Genomic DNA, 13,593 nt, shown 5'->3' with positions numbered 1-13,593 from the left:
AAAGCATGGAGGATGCCCACATGGACAGATAGCTGTGTTTTCTGAGTCACACAGGAATCAGCAGGAGTCTGTGCAGGGACCCACTTCTACACAGCCCTGTCACAGCACTGTAACAGAGGAGGAGCCCATGAAGAGACAGTGACAGGGTTAACTCCTGCACTCCTTCAGATCAAGCCCACAGCCTCTAAGGAGACTCCTATTGTCATAACATTCAGGAGAAATGATCGTTTTCAGTAACACTTTCCTCTCCCTCCCTTCCTGAGGGACGCCACTAAATCACAGAGTGGAGCTGCAAGATATGTTAGTGGCAGTGATCCCCTAAGAGATTATAGTCAGGAGCATCGGGACAAGAAGTCAATGCCTTTGTTCTACAGACAGCTCATGGAGGATGGAGGGATGAACTGCAACTTCATTGATACTGTATGGCAGCCCTTCCTGCAATGGGAGCCCCAGCAATGCTGGTCTGTGGATTTGTCTCATTTGTTGACATGTTAAATGAAGGATAACACCCACAAAATAAAAGCCATCTACTTAAGCAGGGCCACAGCCTCCCCATCCTGCACTAATCCCCAACCATGGCTGATGTGACCAGCACACACACTCCGTGTGGGGTGGGCTGGCTAGGGAGCAAAGTGTGAAACCAGGAGCTGTTACCATTTTGGTGAAGATGTCCACACAAGAATTGCGGATCCTCTCTGGCGTGGCAGGGCTGTCCAGCCTGAATGGTTCCGTCAGACCAGAGTCCTTCCTTGCTGAGTAGATGGCATCTTTAATGGCATAAAACACTGAGGCAGACAGGAACAGAGGTGGCTCTCCCACAGCCTAGACCGAGCACAAGCAAGGGTGAAGCTGCAGCACAAAACAGTCCTGGCTCTGGAAAGACTAATGGGGCTAACAAAGATGAGCAAGCCCTACATGACAATCAGGAATTGTTTGCATTCCTCATTCCTTCTTTGTAACTTCTCAGTCTCCCAGATGTAATCAGGAAGGAAAGACCAAGCCAAAACAGCCTCTTGCCTTCCAGTTGTGAACCTCAGTCTACTAGATGTGATCAGCGAGGAAACATGAAGCTAAAACAGCCTCCAGTCTACCAGGTGTGATCAGTGAGGAAAGACTGAGCTAAAATAACTCCCAGTCCACTTAAAGAAGAGACAGTAGGAAAACACAAGCTTTCTGACACAGCAAGGCTGCTATGAAGGCAAAAGGGACTAACCTGTTCCCATAACCTTTTGGATGGTGCTAAATTGCAGCAAAGGGAATTCAGATAAGGCAGTGGTGAGTTGTCTGGGCAGAGAGTATGATGCTCCATCACTGGAGGCCCTTGCAAACCAGCAGGAATGCCTCCCTCCACGATTACACAAGTGTTATCTAGTACTGAGGTCCCTACCAGCCCCTTTTTTCTTAATAATTCTGTCATCAGCACTAATCACCCAAAAAGTTGTCCTCATTGATGAAGATGTTCCTGTGGATGGAGGGGAAATGGGAAACTGTAAGGAGGCAGACCAGGCATATACAGATAAGGATGATGGGTGGCCTCTCTAAATGCTCTGTTGAACCATAAGTAAAGCAAATCATTGATGCTGTACATCCAGCACTGACTGCAGTGGAAACAGCTGAAGGACACATGGATTAATAATGGACCTTTAAGGGTAACATAAGCACTGTGAAACAAAGAAAGCAAAACATGAAAACTCAGACACAAGATCTTGGTATATCAGATCTGAGGAAATGACACTGCTGGAAATGTTATCCACAGTGGTGGCTGTGGTGCCAGGGAAAGGCAACCAGGGAAAGCTGACATGCAAGGGGAGGCCGGCAGCCTCTGTTACACCAGAACTGGCACAGCAAAGCCACTTCAGTTCTCTCTAATGGACAATCAGGGCAGCACTGTACAGGTTATTTCAGTTCTTCCTAACTATAAAGGATAGTATACGTATTTCTGGTAAGGAACAGGAAAACATCCTGACCCCAGATAAAGCCAGCGTAATACAATTAACTATTCAGACACATGCATCATTACTTTATCACACTCAGCCTCACAGAATTACAGAGAAGTAAGAGGCCTGCGGATCTCGCAGGTGTACCTTGGATGAATAAACCGCCTTGCTGTTTGGACAGTCACGGAGAAGTGAGACATAGAATTCTGTTGGGATGTCTCCAAACGCTGGGATTTTGTACATCCCAGGCCCTCGAGTGTACAAGTTCCCTTCAGGAGAATAGCGCAGTTCCTCCATGGTGAAAAGCCCAAGGCCTTGGACAAATGCCCCTTCTATCTACAAACACATCCAACAAGGTTACGTTTTGTTGTTGTTCTTGTTCTTCTCTGCACAAGAACAAACAGTGATTATTTCCACCATTTTCAGCCCTCCCCTCCTGACTAATTTCCCACTCTTCATCTTTAAACCCTTGTCCTTTCTACCAAGTACAGCTTGGGACCTTTGTACAATTCCTGTGTTCCCATACAGATGTGGCTGCATTTCTCTGGCAGGTGAAGCAATTTACAAATACACGCAAAAGGTATGCTGTACACATAGGACAGGAATTTTCTGATGAAGCAAGGAAAAAAAAAAAAAAAATCAATGCCAAAATATTGATTCTTTACAGGCAGATTAACACTGAATGAGTTGTACTAGCTGATAATTGAAAGGACAAGAAGACTAAAAGGACTGAAGACAATATATATGAAGACAAATTATTTTACACTATTTCAGTATAAATACTTCCCTAAGTACTGCATATTCTCAGGTCCCCAGCACAGACACCTGCAAAACCACTCCCATATCCATTCAAGTACTAACAACTTCTTTGCATAATTGTTCTACTGTAAATTTTAGGAGGGAAAAAAAAAAAAAAAAAGAAGGGGAGCAGCTATGAGAGGAGGATATGCTTGAACAGCCCTACATGAAGAAGCTCTGCTCTCTGTGCTCACAGAGGGATCTGACAGGCAGACCAGTCTAAAGATTTGGCGCAAACTTGCATTAACCCAGCTCTGTGTACTTGTGTTCCTGCAGTCATACAATATCCTTTCTGTCCTGTGCCCCCAGATCCTCTGCAGCAATTCATGGAAGGACACTGGAAATTGAGATCTCTTTGACAGACTCTGTATAGCCCATCTCTCTGCTCCCAGACCCAAACTGATAGGCTGTGAAGACAGAAAGGCTCCTTCTCCCCTTGGCCACTTCCAGAAAGTCTCTTTCAGAAAAAATGTCGCTTTCAAAGAAATTTCATTTTAGATGTAGCAGAGGTCTGCAACTCGTGGTCTCCTGTAAACTCCAAATCCTGCAGCAGTTTCACTGGAGTTACACTTTATCAACATCTAGAGTTAGCAAGGGAGCTAAGATGGCTAGATGGGCGTGTGCAAATGCCTAACAATCCGTCTCTTGGTATATCAAACAACCCTGTGTTACCTTTGTTTGCTGGGAGGTATCACTGTGATTATTACTGCACAAAATACGGAAGTTAGCTTGTCCCTGCCCAAGAAATAGGCAAGCTAAGGGACTGATCCAGCTTCCTATGGAGATTCCTACACAGCAGTAGCTGGAGGACAGAACCTACGACCCTAACTCTTTATTCACAGCAGAATTTTCACTGAATAAAATGGGACATGATCCTGACAGATAGGAGTATAAAATTCAGGTGTAGGATTTTGTCTCGCATGCCACATTGCAGAAAGTAAGCCTGGGATGAATTTGTTCCATCATATTAGTATTATCTGGATTCATTCCTTTAGGCAAGGCAGAGGCTGAAAAGCATCAGTATGGTAGTAACTGGAGAATATCCTGTAATCTTGATATCCAAGACAAAAAAAAAAAAAAACCACAACAGGGTATTTCCCTACATAGTTCTGTGCCTATTGCATAGTTAAGTGTAGGTCCAACTGGTTTTCATAGCCTACAATGCCTCACTGGATACCCGAGTTTAAAATGCTCTGTTTGCAAAGGTACAACTTGGAGAGGGGTAATGGCTCATCTAGAAAAGCCTGAGAGTAGTGTGATCGCTTTAACATGGTGGAAATAGCAACACTATTTCACTTACCTGTCCTATATCTATGGCTGGGTTCAGGCTGGTACCAACATCCATTACGATGTCTGTGCGAATGTTCTAAAATGCAGAAATAAAGAATAAATCAGCACAGACCATTGAAAATGGTACACCATAGTCTTGTTCGAGGAGAAGTAATGTAACCAGCCACTTCCCACACTTGGCCACTGTTCAACAATCCATCTCAGCTCAACTCTTCATACTGACTTTTAATCTGAGTTCACCCCTAAAGTAAATCAAAGGAACTCAGTGCAGTTTCCCCCAGAGATCAAATGGACCCAATTTACATCAGTTCCAAGCTGCTAGCGTCACTGCTCTGTACCTGAGCATAACCAACTAGGTCAGATTCTGATGAAAACGTTTTTCTTTTTTCCTTCTTTCTAAAAGTCTCTTCAGTGCTATTTTTAATTATTAACTCAATTCCAGTATGTTGCTGTTCTTTTGCACTAACACAGTGCTGCTATCTCTTACTTAAGCAAATCCAATAACTTTTGCAATCATTCATTAAGCCTCCTAATATCCCCACAGGGTAGATAATTATTGTTTTATTATACTTTACGGATTATTGCACTGTGAACAGAAGAGTTAAGAAATTTACTGAAGGTCACACCAGACCAATGACAGAGCTAGGAAGAGGCTGACACCCAGTATTTGCTCTAACTCCCTGTGAGTGTTTCCTTCACCTAAACACAGAGGGCTATTTCACTGCTGACCCCCTCACCTTGTGGTCACCTGTCAGGCAATCTATCTCAACCTCAGAGCAAGCAACGCCGTAACTGAAGTAGCAGAATGGTTTCCCTTCATTCTTTTCAAAGTCGTAGCCAAGGTCAGGGATTCTTGATACAAAGAAAAAAAAACACCACATTTCATTCCATGAACAGTCAAAATTAATACAAACACATTGCAACTTATTGAAATCCTTATTCATTTTTGTTTCATCTCTTCCATCAAGCCTATTCAGAAATGAAAAGTGTAAACAACTATAAATAGAAATCTCCTAAAGCCACTCTGTATTCCAAGACCTGACTGAAACTATCAAACTATTTTGGCCATCTGTACTTTCACATGAATCTCAGGGCTTATGATTACTATTATGAACTCATTCCCACCAATCCAGTAGCAAATCTTTTGCTTTTAAAGTGTAGTTGAACATTTCTTGGAGGTCATTAAACTTCAGAGCATAATCAAGTTGAACCAGTAACTGGATTAAGCCAAGAACTGATTTTAAGCACAGTTCATGGCAAACTTTGTATCTGGCTACTTATGCTTTATCTGAAAACTTGTTTATTAAAGTACTGAGAGCCACTTGATTCAGAGAAAAACACATTTCAGAGATGCAACAGAAATGAGGTTATATTGTATTTTGGCCCTAAATAGGCTCTTCTCAACATTGTGTTTAGTTTTTTACGTCAACCCCTCTGCCTCAAAGATGATGGATCTCCGTTTTCCTCCAGCAGTAGAGCTAACTAAGAAGAGTGTCTCATTTCAGAACTGCACAGGAACCAGCAAAACTTTAAAGTGGGAGAATGAAATTGGAAACACTGGTATCTGCTCATGCCACAACAGACAGGATACCACTCCAGCCAATTGCCGTAAGTAGCTTTGTCCTCAAGGACAACACCTGCCCCCTTTTTTCCCTGCATGATGGTTCTAGTGCAACACTAAGTCACAAGGCTGACACAGAGCAGAGCCCCAGACAAAGCTCTGATTTCATTTATGCCTCCTCAGACCTAGGCCAGCTAGAGTGACGTTAGATCTGCTTCAGATTTACATGATATCTGAACTTGGCCCCAAGAGCTGTGCTCCATCAGGAACCAATTCTTCCCAGCCAGGACAGTGGTAACCTCAGCTTAGCATTTCTAGGCAGGAAAGAGAATCCAGCCCTAAGCAAGAGTAGTGACAGGGTAATGAATAGGGGCTGCAAATCCTCCCAGAATTTCCCTGGATGCAATCCATGCAAGCAAGCAAGACATGTGCCTCTGCAGGGTGAATATTCGCTCACCTGTAAAATCCTGTGGCCGACAGGCTAACACAGTTCTCATAGGCAGCTTTAATCTGGTAAAGTGAACAAGAGTTTGAAAACAGTAATTGTCCAACCAGTCCCTGCAAAATAGCTATCCCAAACGCATTTCCAGGAAAGCATGAATAGAAGGTGTCCAGTGACAGACAGCTGTCCTGCTACCCAGGACCAGCAGTGCCAAGGGAAACATCATGATGCAGCTGCTTCCCCAAATAGCCCTGTCAGCAGCTACCAAGGGGCAGAACTTGCCCACTGGCAAAGGGATACAACTTGCTGTTGTTTGTTCGGCTCTCAGCTACAAGTTAGACTTTCAACCTCGGAGACAAAGGTTAAACTGACAGTCATCTTGACTTCAGCGAGGCTGGAGGAAATCTTATCCTCACTTCCAAATCACAAAGTCAAAGCTTCTCCCATGAAGAGAAGAGCTTGGATCTGAAAATGGCCCGAGAGCCTTACAGCACATCAATCTCTTATTATTGAGGGTACAGAGATATTGCAGGCAAGGAGCACTACAGGAGGTGGATGGCAGCTCAGCAGAGAGTCATCTTTGTCACAGAATCCCTTCACTACAAATCAGGTTTTGTCCTGTCCAAGACTGCAGCCTGACTAGAAAAATGTATGTAACCACTCAAGACTTTTATTTCGTCAAGTTTGTCGTAGGCAGGCCCCAGGATCTGGAGAAATCTCAGTATTAACGTCATAACTGATGTTTTGAGAATGATCTCTTGCAAGCTGTGGTTACTTCCCTTGCCAGGTTTCCGTTTCACTGTCTTTGCTCAAATATTTGCTAGCGAGGCACAGAAGGCCTGAAGGATATACCTGCATACAGGGTTTGCCAGTTAAAACAGTCTCTGACAATGCCCATTTGTCTCATGACAAACCGCTTACCCAGTCTTCCCAGGATCCTTTGGGATTAGACTGTTTGATCGGCTCAAGTCTTTTTAAGATAGTCTGACATGCATTCTGGAAACAAAGAGAGAGAAGCAATATTTTAAGATTTGAGAAGTCAGCTTATAGTATTAAGAGCCCTATAAGAATCTCAAAGAACCTTTTGTTTAAATCAATATTGCCTTTAGGACTTTGGCATATCATAAAAAAGAACAAAGTTCACTAACAGATGTCTTGGTATATAGGAAGAAATGTTGACTGAAAAGGATTTTAAAGCAGATGGTGTGTGCCGATAGCAGAAGGGAATCCCAAATACAGCACAGAACTTTCTGGACCATGACACAAAATATCAGAAGTCCACCCATTTATACAGTAACTTTATCTGTACCAAGTCATAGCAGGACATCTTAGTATATCTAGAAGATGATCCTATAACAGAAAAAAAAAATATTCTTACCAAAATTCAACCTACTCAGACAAATTGTGCAGAGAATAAAAACAGCCTGACAATTTTACTTTACAAGTTACACCTCCCCTTTCCTTTAAACCTGAGAATGACCAGTAATAAATTTCTTTTTTCAATGGAAAAGTCACACACCCTGCAAATATATGCATTGGTAGCTCCATCATGTCAGAGACAGTCACAACCATGTCATTGTTACAGAAGGATATTTGCTCTCAGTATATTGACACTCAGAGGTCTTTGGTTCTGGAGCACAGCCCACAAACCATCTGCTATTGATATTTGCAGCACAATTATTTGTTATAGATGAGACTGTGTTAATGACTAAGCAGCTAGCTATTTAAAAGGATGCTTTGTTCTGTTCATTTTGAGTAATCACAAACACTCAATTTTAGAACTACAAAAGTACTGAAGGAGAGTTTCAAACAACTTGAAAAAATACAGTCATTCGTCATCTAACACTGCTGGTAGCTATAGCAGGTAAAGAAGTGATGAGATATCCTTATCCTGGAATTGCCTTTGGATGGTTATGTTTTCCTTAAGCAATAGAAAAATACACATCAACTTTTCATCTTCTAGCTTATAACCCAGTAGTTTAAATAACTCAGTTTCCATACATGGACGGCCATTCCATTGATGTCTGCACTGACAGACGCAGCTGTCGGGGAGGTATTTGGGACAGTGTTTGTGCTGGTCTCACTGATGTGAATTTTGGAGGTGGGGATTCCCAGTGACCTGCTAGCAACCTGCAGAGCAAAGGTAAACAATTAGTAAGCAGCTCTTCTTATATGGGAGCTTTATCATTCATTGCTTACACTGCTAGGATCCACACTGCAACCTCTGCCCTCTCCCATCCTAAATTTCATTTTTCTTGAAGACTCAGCTGATTCAGTGAGAGTTAGCCAGAACGTTATTAAATTTGCCCTTCAGAGACTGAATGTGTGCAAGCACGTACACGTACGCTTTTGCCACAATGACAGACATTCAATTCACTATTGTGAGACTAAATTCTTCTCTCAACAATTGTAAGAATTGGAGGATAAAGAGCCCTATTAGATTTCTGTTTCATTTCCCTGCCAAAGCAATGTTGCTCCCTTAGGCCTTTTTAACTACAAAGGCGTTAGCACGTGGAGATAAATGTTTGCAATATGACTAACTTTTTATAAAATATATGTAAACTGCAGTTTTATGGGATGAAATTAAATTGCCAGAGAAGATAGATTGTAAGCATAACCTGCATTATCTACATAATCAGAGTTAAGATGATGAATCTAATTCCCACACTCAATTGTGATAATATTGTGGAAATCTAGCACCACTGCTGAAACAATTAAAAGGAATTAGTCATGATTTGTTACCCTACGCATGCACATAGAAGAAGTGTCAAGCTGTCTGAGGCAATACCATAGAGCGAGTGTAATTTTCCTGAAAAGATGTCTTATTCAGTTAAGTCCAAACTCATTATTACCTGAATCATTTTGGTATGAAGTCCTTGACCCATCTCAGTCCCACCATGTGTAAGTAACACAGAGCCATCTGTATATACATGGAGCAGAGCTCCAGCCTGTAAAAGGGAACGTTAATCCAAGAATTACTGTAAATGAACTAGTGAAGTATTTTGCAGATCTCAGTTAAAAACTACTGAGAGAATTAATTTGGAACTAGATCAAATGTTGTTCTTTGGTGTAATTAAAGCCACTAGTTTACACTTGAGGTGAGTTTGATTTAGTCTCACCAATTCACTAGAAGTTCCAATGACATAACAAACTTCAGTCAGTATTTTCAGCTCAGAAAGCAGGTGAAGTAACCCAAACCTGACCCTATGAAACAGAGATGCACCCTTCATCTGAACTTGCTACCACCACTGACAGTCCATCAAGTCAGGTCAAACACAGGAACAGTGTTTCAACTATTGAGGAAGAGGGAATAGGCAGGGAAATTAACATGACACAATACCATGGAAACACAGCTGCATTGTGGTGTCTTTTGGACAGTATAAATTGGTAACTGCCATATTGCTCATTTTGGTTTGAAAAGCGTGTGTTCTTTCTTAACTAATTTACTGCTTCTCTGAATAGCTCCAGTTTGGTACAAACGGAGGAGGGCCTAGGGGAGGCTTCATACATCTAGCTTCTCTGCTGAAAAGACGAATGACACTTACGAACCTGGTTCAGAAATGGAATGGTGAAACTGATGCCAAATTTGGTAGGAATGATGCACATGCCTCTCTTCTTCCAGCGATTCTGCCTGCAAGGAAAGAACATTATTCACATACTCATGAGGCTTTCATTGCAACTCAATACTACGCTTCCTTCCAACAGCTTGGGCATCAAAACGGAAATTAAATACCTGAATGCGATATAAGCTGAAGTTAATCAGTAGTTTTTATGAAAGATTGGCTTTGGTTTTGGGTCCCGAAGAAGAAATCTGAACTGAAGACACTCCCCCATAGATTATAAAAGCAATTGTCTGGACTATTAACTATCCAGTTGTATATACAAGCCAATTGGAAAAGACCATAAGGCAGTGGAAAGCCTAAACAAATTGCCTTGTTAGCCATTTCAAAAGCCTAGCTGGACCTAACAGACCCCCTCTCCCTTGGTACATTTCCCTTACAAAATCAGGTCATGCTAGGTCTCGTTTGTGACTTATTTAAGCTAACAGCTCATTGATAGAGATTTCTTCCCACAGTGAGGATGAAGTAACTTCAAAAAGAGACATTTTCAGAAGTCACTCTGCAAATACAAGGTCTGACTTCACATGACTCTCACTAAAAGAACTTCAGAAGTTAGTAGGCAACAGGTGCACCCAGTAACAAGACAGCTCCAGAACACCTACTTGTTGAATTCTTCAATTAGTTTCTTCCTGGCATGATAGCTAGAGCTTGACAAACATTCATCCCAGCATCTTCGTAGAGTAAATCCCTCCAGCTTTTGGTTAAAATGAGTCAGATCTCCTTCATGATAAAGATTGAGCTTCCGCACCTTCCCAAAGAGACATATAAAGGACATGTCAAGTTTAATGCTTCAGACTAGGTCTTTTTCATGGATGACATCAAAAGCATGTTGATTCCTAGTTTTACTCCTCTGCTTACTCTACAGAACAATAGGATTAATAGACATATATCTTGTTTATGGGAAAATGGGGACTAAGACATTAAGGCTGGGAATTTTCAAAAGCTTGGGATTTAAGTGCATTGTTAGTAAGATTAAGGTGCCTAGTGCCTTTGGACTTTTTTTTTAATATCTACCCTTCAAGGAGGTGTTACACAATTGAGGCTACTGAGGGAATTTAATGAAGCAGAAGATAATCCATGCTATAATGTGGCTGTCATACAGGAAGTTTGAGATGTTGCTAGTGGCTTAGCAAAAATGGAGCAAAAGTTCTTATACTTATTAATTTTCTGTGGTTCTGCCCAGTTCTCAGTTTGTTCAAAGGCAGCACCACCCTGAAATGTGACAGTGGATCCGTACCTCCTCAGGTGGCAGGCCACACTTCCGAGCAAGGTCGCTCATCCAGCACTCAGCAATCATCATTCCTTGGGGCCCTCCAAAGCCACGGAAGGCTGTGTTGGAAGGCAAGTTGGTCTTGCAAACAATGCCCACGCTGCTGACATTGGGGATGTTGTAGGAGTTATCCAAATGTAACAGGGCTCTGTCTAAAACCTGGTGAAGAGAAGGAATGGGGGTGGACACATTTTACATGAATCATATACCAGACTTCTCTACTAGCTGCCAAAGCCAGGCTGGAAAGCTCTGAAGCTGATTTACAACCACCAGCACTTTCTCTTGCACCCTGCTGGATGAGCATTGAGGTGCAGCTCCACTTGCAATGGAGCATCAAGCAGTTCCTCCTGAAGTGCAGGACAATAAGCACACTTCTCTGTTGATGCTTATGACCCTGGGACAGATTGAGCTTCAAAGTCCTTTGTTGGCCCTGGGCTCATGCTGAGCCAAACTGCTACTAAATGCCATTACCCACCTGGAAAAAACAGAATCTTCTTTTAATTATGCTGAGTAATATCTCATTGGAAAAGAAGGCTTGCTGACATCAAGAGACTCAACAGCCGGGCTATGGCAGTAAGGGCAACTATATGAAATAAAGATTTTCAACAGCTACATCTAAACAGCAAGATCTGAGATCTTTGGCCACTAATTGTCCAAACTGGGAAAGAGCCAGAGCTTCTTTCTGACTTGTGTTCCCAGACTGCCCTTCCAGCAGCAAGGGAGAAGACTACACACATACCAACCTTATTTCAACATGGAGCTCTTCCCAGTCCCCTGGTTCAGACAAAGTAAAAAAGACAATTCACATAAATGTACTCTCAATCAGGCCCTTAGTTTATGCAAAGACACTTGCCTGCCTGCCATTCTGCTCTGCACAGCACCAACCACATTGCTAACATCAAATGCAGCTTTGGTAGGGAGCTCGTGCAGTTCTCTCCCACCAAAATGGATTAATTTTCACAGAAAATTATCAAAGACTCAGTGGACTAGAGAGAGTAAGCTGGAATAAACATGACTGACACTAGGCTATTGGGTTGGTGACTCACATGACAGAAAAGTAGAGGTTTTTAATCATCAGCACAAAAATCCTTGGAGATGAATTCAGAACTCAGGCCCATTCTTGTCCTTAGTGCTTGTGAACCCAATGTTAGCTTTAGACAGCCCTTAACAAGCTTGTTGATTTAGGCACTCTGCCCTGATCACCGTGTTGACTTGGATATTTCTTATTCCAAGGAACTAGCTTTCCCCAAAGCTGAGGAACTATCAGTCATCTTGCATTGTGCAACAAGTTTCCCATGGTAGCCCTCCGTAATGCAAAGCAAACTTTCTTGACCCTTTTGCCTAATCCAAGTTATTACAGCATCAATAAGAATTATGTGGCACATGCCAAGGCAGGTCAGTTGGCTCAGCGAGCCGTTGTAGAAACTCCAAAAACCCCTCAAGGTCTGTTTTCAGTCATGTCAGAGAGCAGGATGTGCAAGCAGTGCTGTAGACAACAATTCCCTGAAGTCAGAGCAGAAGGCTGCACTGGGAAATGTCTTCAGCCTAGTTAGCCACCAGAAAATTTTACTTACACCGTAAGAGAGGTCTACAGAGTTGCCCCCATTGCTGTAGTATGACACCTCCAGACTCTTGACTTTCCCATTCTTCATGAAACCAACCTGTCAAGAGAGTCGCCTCAGTAACTGGTTTTCTAAAATACACTCTGTTTTGTGCTTCACTCCAAAAACTGAATGGACCTCATACAGGCAAAAGGCTGACTGTCCTCTGCTGAAGCATAAGACAAGCACAGGCAGCAACTGAGGAAGGTTTCCAGCAAAGGGTCCATGTATGCATCTTAATTTTGCTCCAGAGAACTCTTCTAAAATAAGTGCTAGCCACTTGTCACAGCCACACATTCTTTAACAGGTTTTTGCTTTGAAAAGCAGAAACAGTTGGATGGGAATTGAAGAGTAAAGGAAGTTAACAAAACAAACAGTAGTACAATACTGTAAACAAATGGGGGAGCATCTAAGATCAATGTAATTGCCATCAGGGGTAAAGTCTTTGTTGCAAGGAAAGGGGAAGTATTCATGCTGAGGCCACAAGAAGGGAATCATCTGAGCCAAAAGAACGTCTGCAGAACTTTAACAGGAAAAATGCTATAACTCAGCTGACCTGATCCATTTGTAGCAGGGGAGATCAGCAGTGAAACAGCAGCAATTTTTTCACAGTATCTTACTACTCGCTGATGTTTCAGGTGACAACACTGAGACAGCATGCATTCATTTCATTTGTAGGCATACCTTGTACCTCCCCAGGAAGGGATGTCTCCCACCACTTATCAGCATGTCCTCATCTCGATCCAGCATGCATCTTACTGGGCAGCCAGTTCTGGTAAAGGATACACATATCAGGCAAAGCCTGAAACGCTCAACACAGTTCCTATAGAGCAAGACTCTCCTCTTTTTGGTGGGCATTATCTTTTCAGAGTGGCAACTGGAAGTTAGGGTTAAACTGCTTGGTTTATATACCTTTCTCTTAAGAAAATTGGCAAGATTGAGTAAAAAAAAATTTTAAATCTTAGAAGTTGGAACCTGTTCATGAAAACTCTTGTGGAGTTATATTAAAAAGGAGGATATTTTCTCACAGAGACACATGCTACAACTGAACAATCACTGATTTTCAGACTTTCT

General features: G+C 42.2%; 1 protein-coding gene across 1 annotated transcript in view; it reads right to left on the bottom strand.

Annotated features, from left to right (window-relative positions):
- XDH (xanthine dehydrogenase) overlaps positions 1-13,593 on the bottom strand; it is a 52,113-nt gene that overhangs the window by 374 nt on the left and 38,146 nt on the right. Inside the window, exons 24-36 of the mRNA XM_086460666.1 lie at positions 13,204-13,291; positions 12,493-12,579; positions 10,886-11,077; positions 10,251-10,396; positions 9,578-9,659; positions 8,881-8,976; positions 8,030-8,158; positions 6,950-7,024; positions 6,044-6,096; positions 4,763-4,877; positions 4,036-4,101; positions 2,085-2,273; positions 655-822 (exon numbers count right to left, since the gene is read on the bottom strand). Coding sequence (XP_086316792.1) covers positions 655-822; positions 2,085-2,273; positions 4,036-4,101; positions 4,763-4,877; positions 6,044-6,096; positions 6,950-7,024; positions 8,030-8,158; positions 8,881-8,976; positions 9,578-9,659; positions 10,251-10,396; positions 10,886-11,077; positions 12,493-12,579; positions 13,204-13,291 — 1,486 coding nt within the window. The remainder of the gene's footprint in view (positions 1-654; positions 823-2,084; positions 2,274-4,035; positions 4,102-4,762; positions 4,878-6,043; positions 6,097-6,949; positions 7,025-8,029; positions 8,159-8,880; positions 8,977-9,577; positions 9,660-10,250; positions 10,397-10,885; positions 11,078-12,492; positions 12,580-13,203; positions 13,292-13,593) is intronic.

The sequence above is a fragment of the Leptosomus discolor genome, chromosome 2 (genome assembly GCF_034619465.1).
Source record: "Leptosomus discolor isolate bLepDis1 chromosome 2, bLepDis1.hap2, whole genome shotgun sequence".
Lineage (NCBI taxonomy): Eukaryota > Metazoa > Chordata > Aves > Leptosomiformes > Leptosomidae > Leptosomus > Leptosomus discolor.
The sequence above is the reverse complement of the archived record's forward strand: the minus strand, read 5'-3'. Positions and strand labels throughout refer to the sequence as shown.